The 16,030-nt window shown below is 63.0% G+C and overlaps 1 protein-coding gene across 1 annotated transcript in view; it reads right to left on the bottom strand.

Moving 5' to 3' along the window:
- The window catches only part of COL5A2 (collagen type V alpha 2 chain), a 140,779-nt gene that overhangs the window by 56,187 nt on the left and 68,562 nt on the right, over positions 1-16,030 (bottom strand). Inside the window, exons 21-27 of the mRNA XM_048483707.1 lie at positions 8,944-8,997; positions 6,685-6,783; positions 4,381-4,434; positions 1,726-1,824; positions 1,567-1,620; positions 1,406-1,459; positions 31-84 (exon numbers count right to left, since the gene is read on the bottom strand). Coding sequence (XP_048339664.1) covers positions 31-84; positions 1,406-1,459; positions 1,567-1,620; positions 1,726-1,824; positions 4,381-4,434; positions 6,685-6,783; positions 8,944-8,997 — 468 coding nt within the window. The remainder of the gene's footprint in view (positions 1-30; positions 85-1,405; positions 1,460-1,566; positions 1,621-1,725; positions 1,825-4,380; positions 4,435-6,684; positions 6,784-8,943; positions 8,998-16,030) is intronic.

Here is a 16,030-nt window from a genome sequence, read left to right as displayed (position 1 = left end):
TTATCAGCTGTCCATTGGAAAAGAACTTGCCTGAAATCCTGTAGGACCAGGGGGTCCTTGCTCTCCTCTTTCTCCCGCAAGTCCCTAAGAAACACACACAACATTTTACGATATGATATTTACCTTTTGAATGTGGTAATATCAAATATCAATTATACGATGGAGATCTGCCCCGCAGCAAAGGTAATGTTCCAGCAGGGCAGAGATTTCTGTACTGACACCATCCAAGTTGCAGTGCCAATGACCCCGGAAGTCTTTCAGTTAGTAAGAGGAGGGATGTTTCCATCCAGTGACGAAGGGAGGGGAAACTGCGCCTGAGGCATGAACTGCCTGAGCACCCCCTCCTGCACTGACCCCAAATGCCCCCCAAACACCACACCATGCCCCCACCACGTGACTGCAATGGTGGCGGCCGGAGCAAGCCGCCCCAAATGTCCCCACTGCAGCTACGCCTCTGTTTCCCTCTTGCTTCAAGGTTTTGGATTCCAGGTCACTCCCTCGTCAAAAGCCAAGATTAAAGGTTGCATTTTTTGTGTTTTGAACTTTCCCCTCAGTGCCATTTTATCACATCCCTGATTTCACTCCGCGCCCCCTCGTCCCTTTATTTTCATCAGCTCTGTGGGTTTTTTTAAATTTTCTGGTTAAATCGTCAAAGCATTTCCAAATATGGATTCTACAAATCGCCAAAAAAGAGTGAAAAAATCCCTCAGGGCGGTGACGGAACATTTTGGGGGGTGATTGCAAACAGACAGAGGGATTGAAAAGGTCTTGCAAACATTCTGCAAAAGTTTTAAGTGACTTGCGCAGAAGGGGCCTGAGTTTCAGAACAGTCATTAAACTGTTTGATCTTTTGTATAATACCACGTAATGCAACCATCACCCAGGCTAAGTTGCACCAATTCAAAGTGGAAAAACCCAATTCAAAGTGAAAAAACCTTTACAAGCAGAACTGTACAAACATTTGCTTTCTTTGTCTTGCTTCAGCAGCAGTGGATGGTTTCTGTCCATCCCACCTCACCCTTCAATTATCTAAATTCATTTTATTCATACTTCTCCAATTCCTATGACTTTTCTGCCCTCTTCTTTTTGGAGGCGACGTTAAGGAAAGGAGCACATTCCCGTAAAAATACAGTCACAAGTACCTCACACCATAGAGATATAATCCTTCAGTGGCATTCTTTCATGTGGTGATTAGTATGGTAATTGATATCAAAAATAGGATTGGAATGCTCCAACTTTGGCTTTCAGATGATCATGGATTACGAATTCCTCATCAATCCCTGCTGGCGTACCAATAATTTCACAAAGCGATGCAGGGGCTGATGGGAGTTGTAGTCCATAAACATCTGAAGCGCCAGAGTTGGACACCCCTGGACTAGATAAATATTTTTGTTTGAGAACTTACAGGGGGACCAACAGGACCAGCTGGGCCGACTTCACCATCTTTACCAGGCGCTCCCTAAAATGACAGAATGAAAGAAAATTAAATTAGCAAACAAACATACATGCGCAAGAGGAACATTCTGTGGTGTTTACTCAAGAAAATGTATTTTGAAAAAAACTCACTCTTTGCCCTGGGACACCCGCATTGCCGGCTTCTCCGGGTTTTCCAGGGTCCCCCTAGTTTACAAAAAGAGTATGCTATTTATCTTGCATTATTATTGTTACAAAGCAAAGTATAGATCCGATAAATAATAAATAACAGGTATTAGAAGAGTTACTTACGCTACTGCCCTTTGGCCCAGGGAGACCCATGCTTCCTGGCTGGCCTCTAATTCCTATGGAACCCGCTGGCCCTGGTCGGCCATCTTCTCCCGGTGCACCCTAGGAAAACGTCAGAGTTTCAATGCTGAAAGTTATAAATATTTTGGCCTTTATATAGCCTTTCGCCCCTCGCAATAAGGCACCTGTCATTTCTTTCAGAACAATACCTAACCAGTATGACTCTCCTTTGGGGCCAATCACAGCTTTAGGGGCTGGGTGGAATTCAGATAGGGGTAATGGTCTGAAGGAGAGTTAAACTCACCTTTCCCCCATGCACCCAATCAAATTAGCAATCCCATGTGGCTGCTTTAAAGTTGAAAAAACACCCCTACCATGTGACTTCTACTTTATTCATGTATTTGTGTTCAAAGGGACACAATCTAATTTTTTAAATTCAAAAATCTGTTTTAATCTAATTTTAATGGGGTATTTATATGGGGGTTACAAGTGCACTGTGTAGAGTGAAACTCAGATAGTTGTAATAACCGCCTTCTCAGATTCTTCGGGTAGAGCGGTATAAAAAACCAATAAATAAATAAATAGATAGATAGATAGATAGATAGATAGATAGATAGATAGATAGATAGATAGATAGATAGATAGATAGATAGATAGATAGATAGATAGATAGATAGATAGATAGATAGATAAATAAAATGTCTTACAACAGACACCCACCATATTTTCATTTATTTAATATGCTTAATTTATACCCTGCCATTTATAATACAAAATAGCTTCCATCCTCCTCCCCTCCTCCATTCTACCCTTACAACAACCCAGTGAGGTTGGTTAGGGTGAGAATATGCAACTAGCCCAAAGACACCTAGGTCGATTCTGCACTTGCGTTATCAACCTACGTTCGAGCTGTGTTCGACCTAAGTGCTCCGCACAACCACTGGGATCGACGTGGTTTTGTACCAGCTTCGCCCCGTATAACGGTCAAATTTCCATGTCCAGTTGGGAACTATTACTTTTTCAGGGAACCACACACGAACTCAGCTCGATTCCAGTAAAGTGCAGAATCTCTGGTGCCAGGAGTCCCCCATTCAGCCAATCACAGCTTAGTGTTTTGGGCATGCGTACAGCTGGCCAATCAAAAAACACCACCTTTGTCCCTCCATTCCTGTGGCGGTTTTTTTAATAATGTGTGTGGGGATAGACGGAACATGGCCATAGAACAGTAGCCAATCGGAACGGAGTGGCAAAGAGACACAGGATGATTCCGCCCTCTGAGCTGGGATCAAGCTGGTTGCAGTGGGGAACAACAATGGCTTCGATCTAGGTTAGTACCCTTCTCAGGGAACTGGGTCGAACCTATTTTACTCGTGTGCGGAATAGCCCCCAGTGAGCTTTCATGGTAGAGAACAGATTCTAGACCAGATCCTCCAAAGTTCAAGACTGATACTGTAACCGAGAGGTGGCCTGACCATTTCACTTGTAGGGTAGGTTCATATGGGGAGACGCAATCCTTATGGAAACATTTTTGTTTGTTGTTTGGAGAAAAGTGTGACGCGGAGGGGAATGCAAATCACTCTGAACCCAAAAATAACATAACATATGGAACCATCCCCACAGGATATGTTGGTCCCGTGACATAACTCGACCTAAGCAACGTAAGACAACAACTTTATGAAAATGCCACAAAAGGAGTTTAAAATAAAACCAAACCCAATCCCTGGAAATACTAAAAGCAAATTGAAATATATAAGCATTGAGAAGTTGATGCTCCAGGATGAAAAATGTCACCTGAAAAGTTTCAGCAAGACAGCCATGTTGGCTTGCGGTAGAAGAACTAGATTTGAGTTCAGAATCATCGTAGATTTGAGTTCAGTATCATCTTGCAGTGGAACCCCAGGGTCGAACACGACTGAAGGGGAAACTTTACTTTACTTTATCATCTTGGAAACCAACATGACTTTCGAGTACCCCAAAAATCTTGTTGGTCTCTAAGGTGTTCCCAGACTCTTAGTCTAACATGTAAAATCTGAGTCCTTATTTTCCTACACCAACAAATATGTCAATTCCTTTCAATTGCTTAGGATGCCTCCAGCCTATTATATTACAGATATAGCTTCACGAAATCCTTCCGGCATACACATTGTGGGAGAGCTCTTATATAAGGCTGGCTAGATTTTAACATCATGCCATCTCTCATAGTGATAGAGGAAGACTTAAAGGTCTTCCAAGCGATAAGAGGTTCTGTACCTGTAGCATAGGACAGCTGGATTCCATCCCACACATTCTCCTGAACTGCTTATTATACCAAGAACTCCCATCCAGCCTGAAAGTTATCCCAAGCTGTAGAAATCCACGATTGACATTATACCGAAATCAGATAAAGTAGTTAACACCATTGCCCTCCTCCTTCCCCCTTCTCCGCTCTTTAAATTGTCAGGATTTTCATTGTTGCCTTATAGTGGCAAAGTTTTTGTCAGAAGTTTGTAAACTGAATGTATGACAAACGCAAAGTTTTTTACTATTCACTTTTTAACTGGGACTGTATTTTTATACTATCGTGTATACCATTGTGTATATATTTTTATACTATCGTATATGCCAATAAAGGCTTATTGAATGGAATTGAATTTTCCTACACATTCCAAACTTACTTACCAAAGGACCCGGTTTGCCTTCCGGACCTGAAACGCCTGGATTTCCTGTGAGACCCTGCAAGACATTTAGATGTTCCAGAATAAAAGTAGTTTTAGTGCTTGAGCAAAATGATACACAAAACAATTCACACACATGCAAAAGATACAGAATCATAGATTTGGAAGAGGCTACAAGGGCCATCCAGTCCAACCTCCTGCCATGCAGGAACACCCAATAAAAGCACTCCTGGCAGATGGCCATCCAGCCTCTGTTTAAAAACCTCCAAAGAAGGAGACTACACCACACTCTGAGGCAGCATATTCTACTGTCAAACAGCCTCTACCATCACGAAGTTCTTCCTAATGTTTAGGTGGAATTTCTTTTCCTGTACTTTGAATCCATTACTCCTTGTCCAAGTCTCTGTAGCAGCAGAGAACAAGATTGCTCCCTCTTCAACACGACATCCCTTCAAATATTTAAACACAGCTATCATGTCACCCTTTAAGCGTCTCTTCTCCAGACTAAACATACCCAGTTCCCTAAGTCTCTACTCATGGGGCATGGATTCCAGTCCTCCTACTATTTTCATCGCTTTCCTCTGGACCTGTTCCAGCTTGTCAATACCCTTCTTGAATTCATTCATTCATTCATTCATTCATTCATTCATTCATTCATTCATTCATTCATTCATTCATTCATTCATTCATTCAGTCAGTCAGTCAGTCAGTCAGTCAGTCAGTCAGTCAGTCAGTCAGTCAGTCAGTCTAGCTCAGTCAAGCTGCATCTTTAGTATTTCCACCACCTCACAGCAAGATCCCCCTTATGCTGCTGCGCCGCTCTCAGCATCAGCGGCATCTCTGGCACGCTCACTGGCTGCCCCACGCACAGCGCTGCTTTTTCCAGCGCCAGGGATGCCGCTACGCTTCGAGGGTCATGATCAGCGACCGTGGCAGCATAGGGGCGGCGTTTCTCGCTGTCACGCCCCCAAGCAAGGGTTGCAGGGAGTGTGCAGGTAACCCCGGGCTACTTGAGGAGAGTAGCGCGGGGCTTAAGGTAAGTGGGGAAAGGCCCTTTATTGTAGAGCCATAGGCCATTAAAATATTACTATAATTGTGGTGCCCAGAACTCGACACAGTATTCCAGGTGAGGTCTGACCAGCGCAAAATAGAGCGGTACTATTGCGTCCCTCGATCTAGACAGAATGCTCCTATTAATGCCGCCCAGATTTGCACTGGCTTTCTTGGCTGCCGCATCACACTGTTGACTCATGTTTATGGTCTACTAAGACTCCTAGATCTCTTTCACATATGCTGTTGTCAATGCACTGTAATCTGGAACGTAGCCATGTTGGTCTGCAGCTGAGCAACTCAATTCAAGTCCAGTGACATTTTAGAAACCATCAAGATTTTGGGAGTGTGATCTTTTGAGAATCAAAACTCCTTTCATCATCTGATCCTGGACTTGAATGTATATATTCAAGAACGTAAGAACATAAGAACATAAGAACTAGCCTGCTGGATCAGACCAGAGTCCATCTAGTCCAGCACTCTGCTACTCGCAGTGGCCCACCAGGTGCCTTTGGGAGCTCACGTGCAGGAGGTGAAAGCAATGGCCTTCTGCTGCTGCTGCTGCTCCCGAGCACCTGGTCTGCTAAGGCATTTGCAATCTGAGATCAAGGAGGATCAAAATTGGTAGCCATAGATCGACTTCTCCTCCATAAATCTGTCCAAGCCCTTTTTAAAGCTATCCAGGTGAGTGGCCATCACCACCTCCTGTGGCAGCATATTCCAAACACCAATCACACGTTGTATTCAAGATACATTTGGATGTTGCTAAAACATTGCCTTAGTCTTTAGCCTATAGCTATTGCTTAATGGTCTCTCATATTTCTACTGGCTTTTAAAATTCAGTATAACTACTGCGTTTTGAATGCCTCCATATACTGAAAGCTTGATATGCACATCTGGGATTTCCCCCTTCTTTTGTTCTTCATCTCACAATGCAATCCTAAATAGAATAATACCCTTAGAAGGACCTGACTCTGTTTAAGAGCATACTGTGAGTGAAGTTGGCTGTTCTTTCAAAACTTTGCAGCATGGATTAAATATGGACAAATTTCTAAATTATTTGGGATGGGGATGGGGCGGTATACAAATCTAAACAAAAAATAAATCTATTTGGGATGGGGATGGGGCGGTGTACAAATCTAAACAATCAATCAATCAATCAATCAATCAATCAATCAATCAATCAATCAATCAATCAATCAATCAATCAATCAATCAATCAATCAATCAATCAATAAAATTGGCATCATTTCCTTACCCTGGCACCCGGGAGGCCAGGTTCACCGGGGCGACCGGGATCCCCCTGGCCCCCTTTTGGGCCCGAACCCCCCGCGAGACCACGCTCTCCTTGAGCACCCTGCAAAAAAAAAATCAATGAAATATAAGTCCGTGGTCTCTCAAACTGAAACATTCATATTGATGGAACTAGATTTTTATTCCTTGAACCCTCATTTAAAACAGGTCAGGCCAGACAATTCTTTCATCTTTCAAACTGGTCCACTATCCTAAAAATAAGTAAATAGAGAAAAACCTACGAGTCAACAAATCAGAGAGTATACAGATGCAATGCTAGGATTGTAAACTCCTGGTTGGGGAGCTCTTGAAGATGTGGATCTGGAGTCTGGGGAGGGGAGGGGAGGGGAGGAAGAGCAGTCCATCTTCCAAAGCAGCCATTTTCTCCAGGGAAACTGAATGCTGTTGTTTGGAGGAGAGTTGCAATTCTGAGAGACATCTAGGCTCCATTTGGAGACTGGCAAATGTATGCAGCACAGCAAATCTCTACACGTTCTAACGATTTCTACCACATGGGCAAAATAACTCCTAAGAGCTCATATAAAATAAGGGCTGGTTGCAAACTAATGGCTACAAATTTCAGAGTTTAATCCTGTCAGCAATTTATGCACTCGTAATCTGACCCGCAGTGAGCCTACGTTTCCTTCAGATCAGATTTTCAGTAGCACACACATTTTCCCTCCATTCGCAGGAAAAGCAAAGCAGACAAGTGTGTGTTCCCCTATGGATAGCTGTATGGAACAACTCAGTTGAAAGAATACAATCTGGCTTCCTCTACAAAATACTTGGGGTACCACACTCTGTACCATATGCTGTACTATGCTTAGAAACTGGTCAGAACCTACTTGAAACAAGAGCATGGCTGAATACATCCAAGTATTGGATCAAACTATGTTTTAACTCTGATGAGCGCATGGTTGCTGCCATATATTGTGTGCTTGGACCCTATGTTGCCTCCGATGGGCATCTCTTCTTAAATCAAAAATCTACTCTCTAGGTTTAATACTTGAAGATCTCTGTATGCTGTCACCCAGAGAGATTCTGCAAACCTTAAAAAGCAGACTTCTAGAACAGGAATATCATATCTTGTTGGGCCAAGCAAATAAATCATGCTCACCCCTTTCTGTCAGAATAGTACCAGAACAGGGGCACAAAGCCAAATATCTTGAACCATTAACTGAACCCCAACAGAGATGGATTATTACAAGGGCCAGATGCAATACTTTCCCATTGGCCATTACAAAGGGTCGCTACCTATCTATCCCTCTCCAGGATCGTGTCTGTCCACACTGTAAAAACCAAGCGGAGACCCTTGCTCACATTATACTTGACTGTCCGAGATATGTGGGTATTAGGAATTTCTCTCCTGGGCGGGTCTTAGACAGATCTGAAAGAGACTCTGACAACTCTGTTGTGGAGCTTTTGTTAAATAACACAGAGGCCGTGCTCTTGGGAAAAGTAGCAAAATTTCTTTTACAAGTGACAGAATTTTCTACATAACGTCCAATGCTAGATACAGTTTATCTGTTTTGAATGTACTTTTGATTTGTACTTCAGAAATGTCTGTAATGCTCTGGAGCCTATTTTAATATGCCAAAAAAGGTTGTTGTATTGTAAGTGTGTGTTTGCCTTCCTTTGGGTTTTCTACTCCTGCCTACCTGCCCCCTAACAACTCAGGAGCAGCTCTGCCCACTTCTCGCCCAGCACTTCCTGGAGACAGGTGGGCAGTGGCGGGATTCAAATAATTTAACAACTGGTTCCACTGGTGAGATTCAAACAATGTAACAACTGGTTGTTTACAAGCACCATTTTAACAACCGGTTCTGCCAAAACGGTGCGAACCTGCTGAATCCCACCACTGCAGATGGGACTTATTTTTTTTTAAAAAAATGAGCATCTTCATCTATTGTAGGAGCGATAGATCATTAAAAGAGTTCCCTCTCCCCTGCCCACATACACAAAAGGGGCAACAAACAACCTCCTGACCCAGAAAAGGAGGGTAGACAAAATGGTGGCTGGACTTAAAGGAATCAGTGGGGCACTTCCTCATGTGGAAATTAAGAAATGTGGGGAGACCCCACTGTGGAACAAACAGACTTGGAGTAAATACTGCATGCATGAAGGGTTTCCAGATATTAAGTGCTTGTGGCCTCCTACATCGGTCACCCCTTTTCTGTCTTTTTAAAAATATTTGCATGTGTTTTGCTGATTCGTGTCAACTTACCTTGGGTCCTAACAAGCCGTCAGGACCTGGAAAACCACGATTCCCAGGAGGACCCTGTAGAAGCAAAGCATAAATATATTATCTGCACAAAACTGCATGCAAATCTAAAAGACGGATCATGGGCAACTGGCCAAGTACATAGGTATGTAATATAGTAGTTAATTACTCCTCATGGCTTATATTCAAATGCACAATTCTGGTTCGTTGTGAGGACCTTTAAAAAGGCATCTTGGGAAGGAATTCCACACACCTTTTTTCCCCAGGATGTCCTCCCCCCTCCCCCCCCCCCCAAGATGGCCTTATTTCTGCTCATGGCATCTTTTTGGCAGAACCCTTTAAAGTGCACCTTTTCCCCTTAAGTCACCTGCAAGACGTCTCCTGCGCGGAATGCAGAGCTCAGGAGGCATCTTATGTTCCTCGCCCAACTGTTTTGCTCTCTAGTCAGTCACACCCTCAGCTGGCACCCGGCATTTCGTGTGCAGTTGAAGGGATTCTCTCTGCCGCCATTTGCTGAAAGTTGCCCCAGGACATTTGCTCTGCAGGCTCTGATCTTGGGCGCCTTTCCAGCCCAAAAACTGCATAGTCGTGCTCAGCTCTTCCTGCCAATTCTGATAATATATAGTTTTCCAGTTAAAAAGAACTGATGAGCTATCTCTGCAGCTATGTGAGAGCTTCTTGGAAGACAGGTCTACCTTTCATTGAAAAGCATTGGGTAGATCTGCCCTTCATGGACTTAGGTCCGTGGTGGCGAACCTTTGGCACTCCAGATGTTATGGACTACAATTCCCATCAGCCCCTGCCATCATGGTCAATTGGCCATGCTGGCAGGGGCTGATGGGGGGGGGGTGGGGGGGGAGGGGGGGTGGGGGGAGGGGGGCTTTGGGGGGGAGGGGCGTTTTGGGGGACAGGGCATGTTGGGGCAGGGGCGTTTTGGGGGAGGGGGGGTTGGGGGGGGGGGGGGTTTGGGGGGGGGGGGGGTTGGGGGGTGGGGGGGTTTGGGGGGCGGGGGGCGGTGGGGGGGGGGGGTGGGGGGGGGGGGGGGTGGGGGGGGGGGGGGGGGGGGGGGGGGGGGGGTGGGGGGGGGGGGGGGTGGGGGGGGGGGGGGGTGGGGGGGGGGGGGGGTGGGGGGGGGGGGGGGTTGTGGGGGGGGGGGGTGGGGGGGGGGGGGGGGGGGGGGGGGGGGGGGGGGGGGTTGGGGGGGGGGGTTGTGGGGGGGGGGGGGGGTGGGGGGGGGGGGGGGGGGGGGGGGGGGGGTGGGGGGGGGGGGGGGTGGGGGGGCGGGGGGGTGGGGGGGGGGGGGGGTGGGGGGGGGGGGGGGTGGGGGGGGGGGGGGGTGGGGGGGGGGGGGGGTGGGGGGGGGGGGGGGTGGGGGGGGGGGGGGGTGGGGGGGGGGGGGGGTGGGGGGGGGGGGGGGTGGGGGGGGGGGGGGGTGGGGGGGGGGGGGGGTGGGGGGGGGGGGGGGTGGGGGGGGGGGGGGGTGGGGGGGGGGGGGGGTGGGGGGGGGGGGGGGTGGGGGGGGGGGGGGGTGGGGGGGGGGGGGGGTGGGGGGGGGGGGGGGTGGGGGGGGGGGGGGGTGGGGGGGGGGGGGGGTGGGGGGGGGGGGGGGTGGGGGGGGGGGGGGGTGGGGGGGGGGGGGGGTGGGGGGGGGGGGGGGTGGGGGGGGGGGGGGGTGGGGGGGGGGGGGGGTGGGGGGGGGGGGGGGTGGGGGGGGGGGGGGGTGGGGGGGGGGGGGGGTGGGGGGGGGGGGGGGTGGGGGGGGGGGGGGGTGGGGGGGGGGGGGGGTGGGGGGGGGGGGGGGTGGGGGGGGGGGGGGGTGGGGGGGGGGGGGGGTGGGGGGGGGGGGGGGTGGGGGGGGGGGGGGGTGGGGGGGGGGGGGGGTGGGGGGGGGGGGGGGTGGGGGGGGGGGGGGGTGGGGGGGGGGGGGGGTGGGGGGGGGGGGGGGTGGGGGGGGGGGGGGGTGGGGGGGGGGGGGGGTGGGGGGGGGGGGGGGTGGGGGGGGGGGGGGGTGGGGGGGGGGGGGGGTGGGGGGGGGGGGGGGTGGGGGGGGGGGGGGGTGGGGGGGGGGGGGGGTGGGGGGGGGGGGGGGTGGGGGGGGGGGGGGGTGGGGGGGGGGGGGGGTGGGGGGGGGGGGGGGTGGGGGGGGGGGGGGGTGGGGGGGGGGGGGGGTGGGGGGGGGGGGGGGTGGGGGGGGGGGGGGGTGGGGGGGGGGGGGGGTGGGGGGGGGGGGGGGTGGGGGGGGGGGGGGGTGGGGGGGGGGGGGGGTGGGGGGGGGGGGGGGTGGGGGGGGGGGGGGGTGGGGGGGGGGGGGGGTGGGGGGGGGGGGGGGTGGGGGGGGGGGGGGGTGGGGGGGGGGGGGGGTGGGGGGGGGGGGGGGTGGGGGGGGGGGGGGGTGGGGGGGGGGGGGGGTGGGGGGGGGGGGGGGTGGGGGGGGGGGGGGGTGGGGGGGGGGGGGGGTGGGGGGGGGGGGGGGTGGGGGGGGGGGGGGGTGGGGGGGGGGGGGGGTGGGGGGGGGGGGGGGTGGGGGGGGGGGGGGGTGGGGGGGGGGGGGGGTGGGGGGGGGGGGGGGTGGGGGGGGGGGGGGGTGGGGGGGGGGGGGGGTGGGGGGGGGGGGGGGTGGGGGGGGGGGGGGGTGGGGGGGGGGGGGGGTGGGGGGGGGGGGGGGTGGGGGGGGGGGGGGGTGGGGGGGGGGGGGGGTGGGGGGGGGGGGGGGTGGGGGGGGGGGGGGGTGGGGGGGGGGGGGGGTGGGGGGGGGGGGGGGTGGGGGGGGGGGGGGGTGGGGGGGGGGGGGGGTGGGGGGGGGGGGGGGTGGGGGGGGGGGGGGGTGGGGGGGGGGGGGGGTGGGGGGGGGGGGGGGTGGGGGGGGGGGGGGGTGGGGGGGGGGGGGGGTGGGGGGGGGGGGGGGTGGGGGGGGGGGGGGGTGGGGGGGGGGGGGGGTGGGGGGGGGGGGGGGTGGGGGGGGGGGGGGGTGGGGGGGGGGGGGGGTGGGGGGGGGGGGGGGTGGGGGGGGGGGGGGGTGGGGGGGGGGGGGGGTGGGGGGGGGGGGGGGTGGGGGGGGGGGGGGGTGGGGGGGGGGGGGGGTGGGGGGGGGGGGGGGTGGGGGGGGGGGGGGGTGGGGGGGGGGGGGGGTGGGGGGGGGGGGGGGTGGGGGGGGGGGGGGGTGGGGGGGGGGGGGGGTGGGGGGGGGGGGGGGTGGGGGGGGGGGGGGGTGGGGGGGGGGGGGGGTGGGGGGGGGGGGGGGTGGGGGGGGGGGGGGGTGGGGGGGGGGGGGGGTGGGGGGGGGGGGGGGTGGGGGGGGGGGGGGGTGGGGGGGGGGGGGGGTGGGGGGGGGGGGGGGTGGGGGGGGGGGGGGGTGGGGGGGGGGGGGGGTGGGGGGGGGGGGGGGTGGGGGGGGGGGGGGGTGGGGGGGGGGGGGGGTGGGGGGGGGGGGGGGTGGGGGGGGGGGGGGGTGGGGGGGGGGGGGGGTGGGGGGGGGGGGGGGTGGGGGGGGGGGGGGGTGGGGGGGGGGGGGGGTGGGGGGGGGGGGGGGTGGGGGGGGGGGGGGGTGGGGGGGGGGGGGGGTGGGGGGGGGGGGGGGTGGGGGGGGGGGGGGGTGGGGGGGGGGGGGGGTGGGGGGGGGGGGGGGTGGGGGGGGGGGGGGGTGGGGGGGGGGGGGGGTGGGGGGGGGGGGGGGTGGGGGGGGGGGGGGGTGGGGGGGGGGGGGGGTGGGGGGGGGGGGGGGTGGGGGGGGGGGGGGGTGGGGGGGGGGGGGGGTGGGGGGGGGGGGGGGTGGGGGGGGGGGGGGGTGGGGGGGGGGGGGGGTGGGGGGGGGGGGGGGTGGGGGGGGGGGGGGGTGGGGGGGGGGGGGGGTGGGGGGGGGGGGGGGTGGGGGGGGGGGGGGGTGGGGGGGGGGGGGGGTGGGGGGGGGGGGGGGTGGGGGGGGGGGGGGGTGGGGGGGGGGGGGGGTGGGGGGGGGGGGGGGTGGGGGGGGGGGGGGGTGGGGGGGGGGGGGGGTGGGGGGGGGGGGGGGTGGGGGGGGGGGGGGGTGGGGGGGGGGGGGGGTGGGGGGGGGGGGGGGTGGGGGGGGGGGGGGGTGGGGGGGGGGGGGGGTGGGGGGGGGGGGGGGTGGGGGGGGGGGGGGGTGGGGGGGGGGGGGGGTGGGGGGGGGGGGGGGTGGGGGGGGGGGGGGGTGGGGGGGGGGGGGGGTGGGGGGGGGGGGGGGTGGGGGGGGGGGGGGGTGGGGGGGGGGGGGGGTGGGGGGGGGGGGGGGTGGGGGGGGGGGGGGGTGGGGGGGGGGGGGGGTGGGGGGGGGGGGGGGTGGGGGGGGGGGGGGGTGGGGGGGGGGGGGGGTGGGGGGGGGGGGGGGTGGGGGGGGGGGGGGGTGGGGGGGGGGGGGGGTGGGGGGGGGGGGGGGTGGGGGGGGGGGGGGGTGGGGGGGGGGGGGGGTGGGGGGGGGGGGGGGTGGGGGGGGGGGGGGGTGGGGGGGGGGGGGGGTGGGGGGGGGGGGGGGTGGGGGGGGGGGGGGGTGGGGGGGGGGGGGGGTGGGGGGGGGGGGGGGTGGGGGGGGGGGGGGGTGGGGGGGGGGGGGGGTGGGGGGGGGGGGGGGTGGGGGGGGGGGGGGGTGGGGGGGGGGGGGGGTGGGGGGGGGGGGGGGTGGGGGGGGGGGGGGGTGGGGGGGGGGGGGGGTGGGGGGGGGGGGGGGTGGGGGGGGGGGGGGGTGGGGGGGGGGGGGGGTGGGGGGGGGGGGGGGTGGGGGGGGGGGGGGGTGGGGGGGGGGGGGGGTGGGGGGGGGGGGGGGTGGGGGGGGGGGGGGGTGGGGGGGGGGGGGGGTGGGGGGGGGGGGGGGTGGGGGGGGGGGGGGGTGGGGGGGGGGGGGGGTGGGGGGGGGGGGGGGTGGGGGGGGGGGGGGGTGGGGGGGGGGGGGGGTGGGGGGGGGGGGGGGTGGGGGGGGGGGGGGGTGGGGGGGGGGGGGGGTGGGGGGGGGGGGGGGTGGGGGGGGGGGGGGGTGGGGGGGGGGGGGGGTGGGGGGGGGGGGGGGTGGGGGGGGGGGGGGGTGGGGGGGGGGGGGGGTGGGGGGGGGGGGGGGTGGGGGGGGGGGGGGGTGGGGGGGGGGGGGGGTGGGGGGGGGGGGGGGTGGGGGGGGGGGGGGGTGGGGGGGGGGGGGGGTGGGGGGGGGGGGGGGTGGGGGGGGGGGGGGGTGGGGGGGGGGGGGGGTGGGGGGGGGGGGGGGTGGGGGGGGGGGGGGGTGGGGGGGGGGGGGGGTGGGGGGGGGGGGGGGTGGGGGGGGGGGGGGGTGGGGGGGGGGGGGGGTGGGGGGGGGGGGGGGTGGGGGGGGGGGGGGGTGGGGGGGGGGGGGGGTGGGGGGGGGGGGGGGTGGGGGGGGGGGGGGGTGGGGGGGGGGGGGGGTGGGGGGGGGGGGGGGTGGGGGGGGGGGGGGGTGGGGGGGGGGGGGGGTGGGGGGGGGGGGGGGTGGGGGGGGGGGGGGGTGGGGGGGGGGGGGGGTGGGGGGGGGGGGGGGTGGGGGGGGGGGGGGGTGGGGGGGGGGGGGGGTGGGGGGGGGGGGGGGTGGGGGGGGGGGGGGGTGGGGGGGGGGGGGGGTGGGGGGGGGGGGGGGTGGGGGGGGGGGGGGGTGGGGGGGGGGGGGGGTGGGGGGGGGGGGGGGTGGGGGGGGGGGGGGGTGGGGGGGGGGGGGGGTGGGGGGGGGGGGGGGTGGGGGGGGGGGGGGGTGGGGGGGGGGGGGGGTGGGGGGGGGGGGGGGTGGGGGGGGGGGGGGGTGGGGGGGGGGGGGGGTGGGGGGGGGGGGGGGTGGGGGGGGGGGGGGGTGGGGGGGGGGGGGGGTGGGGGGGGGGGGGGGTGGGGGGGGGGGGGGGTGGGGGGGGGGGGGGGTGGGGGGGGGGGGGGGTGGGGGGGGGGGGGGGTGGGGGGGGGGGGGGGTGGGGGGGGGGGGGGGTGGGGGGGGGGGGGGGTGGGGGGGGGGGGGGGTGGGGGGGGGGGGGGGTGGGGGGGGGGGGGGGTGGGGGGGGGGGGGGGTGGGGGGGGGGGGGGGTGGGGGGGGGGGGGGGTGGGGGGGGGGGGGGGTGGGGGGGGGGGGGGGTGGGGGGGGGGGGGGGTGGGGGGGGGGGGGGGTGGGGGGGGGGGGGGGTGGGGGGGGGGGGGGGTGGGGGGGGGGGGGGGTGGGGGGGGGGGGGGGTGGGGGGGGGGGGGGGTGGGGGGGGGGGGGGGTGGGGGGGGGGGGGGGTGGGGGGGGGGGGGGGTGGGGGGGGGGGGGGGTGGGGGGGGGGGGGGGTGGGGGGGGGGGGGGGTGGGGGGGGGGGGGGGTGGGGGGGGGGGGGGGTGGGGGGGGGGGGGGGTGGGGGGGGGGGGGGGTGGGGGGGGGGGGGGGTGGGGGGGGGGGGGGGTGGGGGGGGGGGGGGGTGGGGGGGGGGGGGGGTGGGGGGGGGGGGGGGTGGGGGGGGGGGGGGGTGGGGGGGGGGGGGGGTGGGGGGGGGGGGGGGTGGGGGGGGGGGGGGGTGGGGGGGGGGGGGGGTGGGGGGGGGGGGGGGTGGGGGGGGGGGGGGGTGGGGGGGGGGGGGGGTGGGGGGGGGGGGGGGTGGGGGGGGGGGGGGGTGGGGGGGGGGGGGGGTGGGGGGGGGGGGGGGTGGGGGGGGGGGGGGGTGGGGGGGGGGGGGGGTGGGGGGGGGGGGGGGTGGGGGGGGGGGGGGGTGGGGGGGGGGGGGGGTGGGGGGGGGGGGGGGTGGGGGGGGGGGGGGGTGGGGGGGGGGGGGGGTGGGGGGGGGGGGGGGTGGGGGGGGGGGGGGGTGGGGGGGGGGGGGGGTGGGGGGGGGGGGGGGTGGGGGGGGGGGGGGGTGGGGGGGGGGGGGGGTGGGGGGGGGGGGGGGTGGGGGGGGGGGGGGGTGGGGGGGGGGGGGGGTGGGGGGGGGGGGGGGTGGGGGGGGGGGGGGGTGGGGGGGGGGGGGGGTGGGGGGGGGGGGGGGTGGGGGGGGGGGGGGGTGGGGGGGGGGGGGGGTGGGGGGGGGGGGGGGTGGGGGGGGGGGGGGGTGGGGGGGGGGGGGGGTGGGGGGGGGGGGGGGTGGGGGGGGGGGGGGGTGGGGGGGGGGGGGGGTGGGGGGGG

This window comes from Sphaerodactylus townsendi, linkage group LG02, assembly GCF_021028975.2.
Source record: "Sphaerodactylus townsendi isolate TG3544 linkage group LG02, MPM_Stown_v2.3, whole genome shotgun sequence".
Classification (NCBI taxonomy): domain Eukaryota; kingdom Metazoa; phylum Chordata; class Lepidosauria; order Squamata; family Sphaerodactylidae; genus Sphaerodactylus; species Sphaerodactylus townsendi.
The sequence above is the reverse complement of the archived record's forward strand: the minus strand, read 5'-3'. Positions and strand labels throughout refer to the sequence as shown.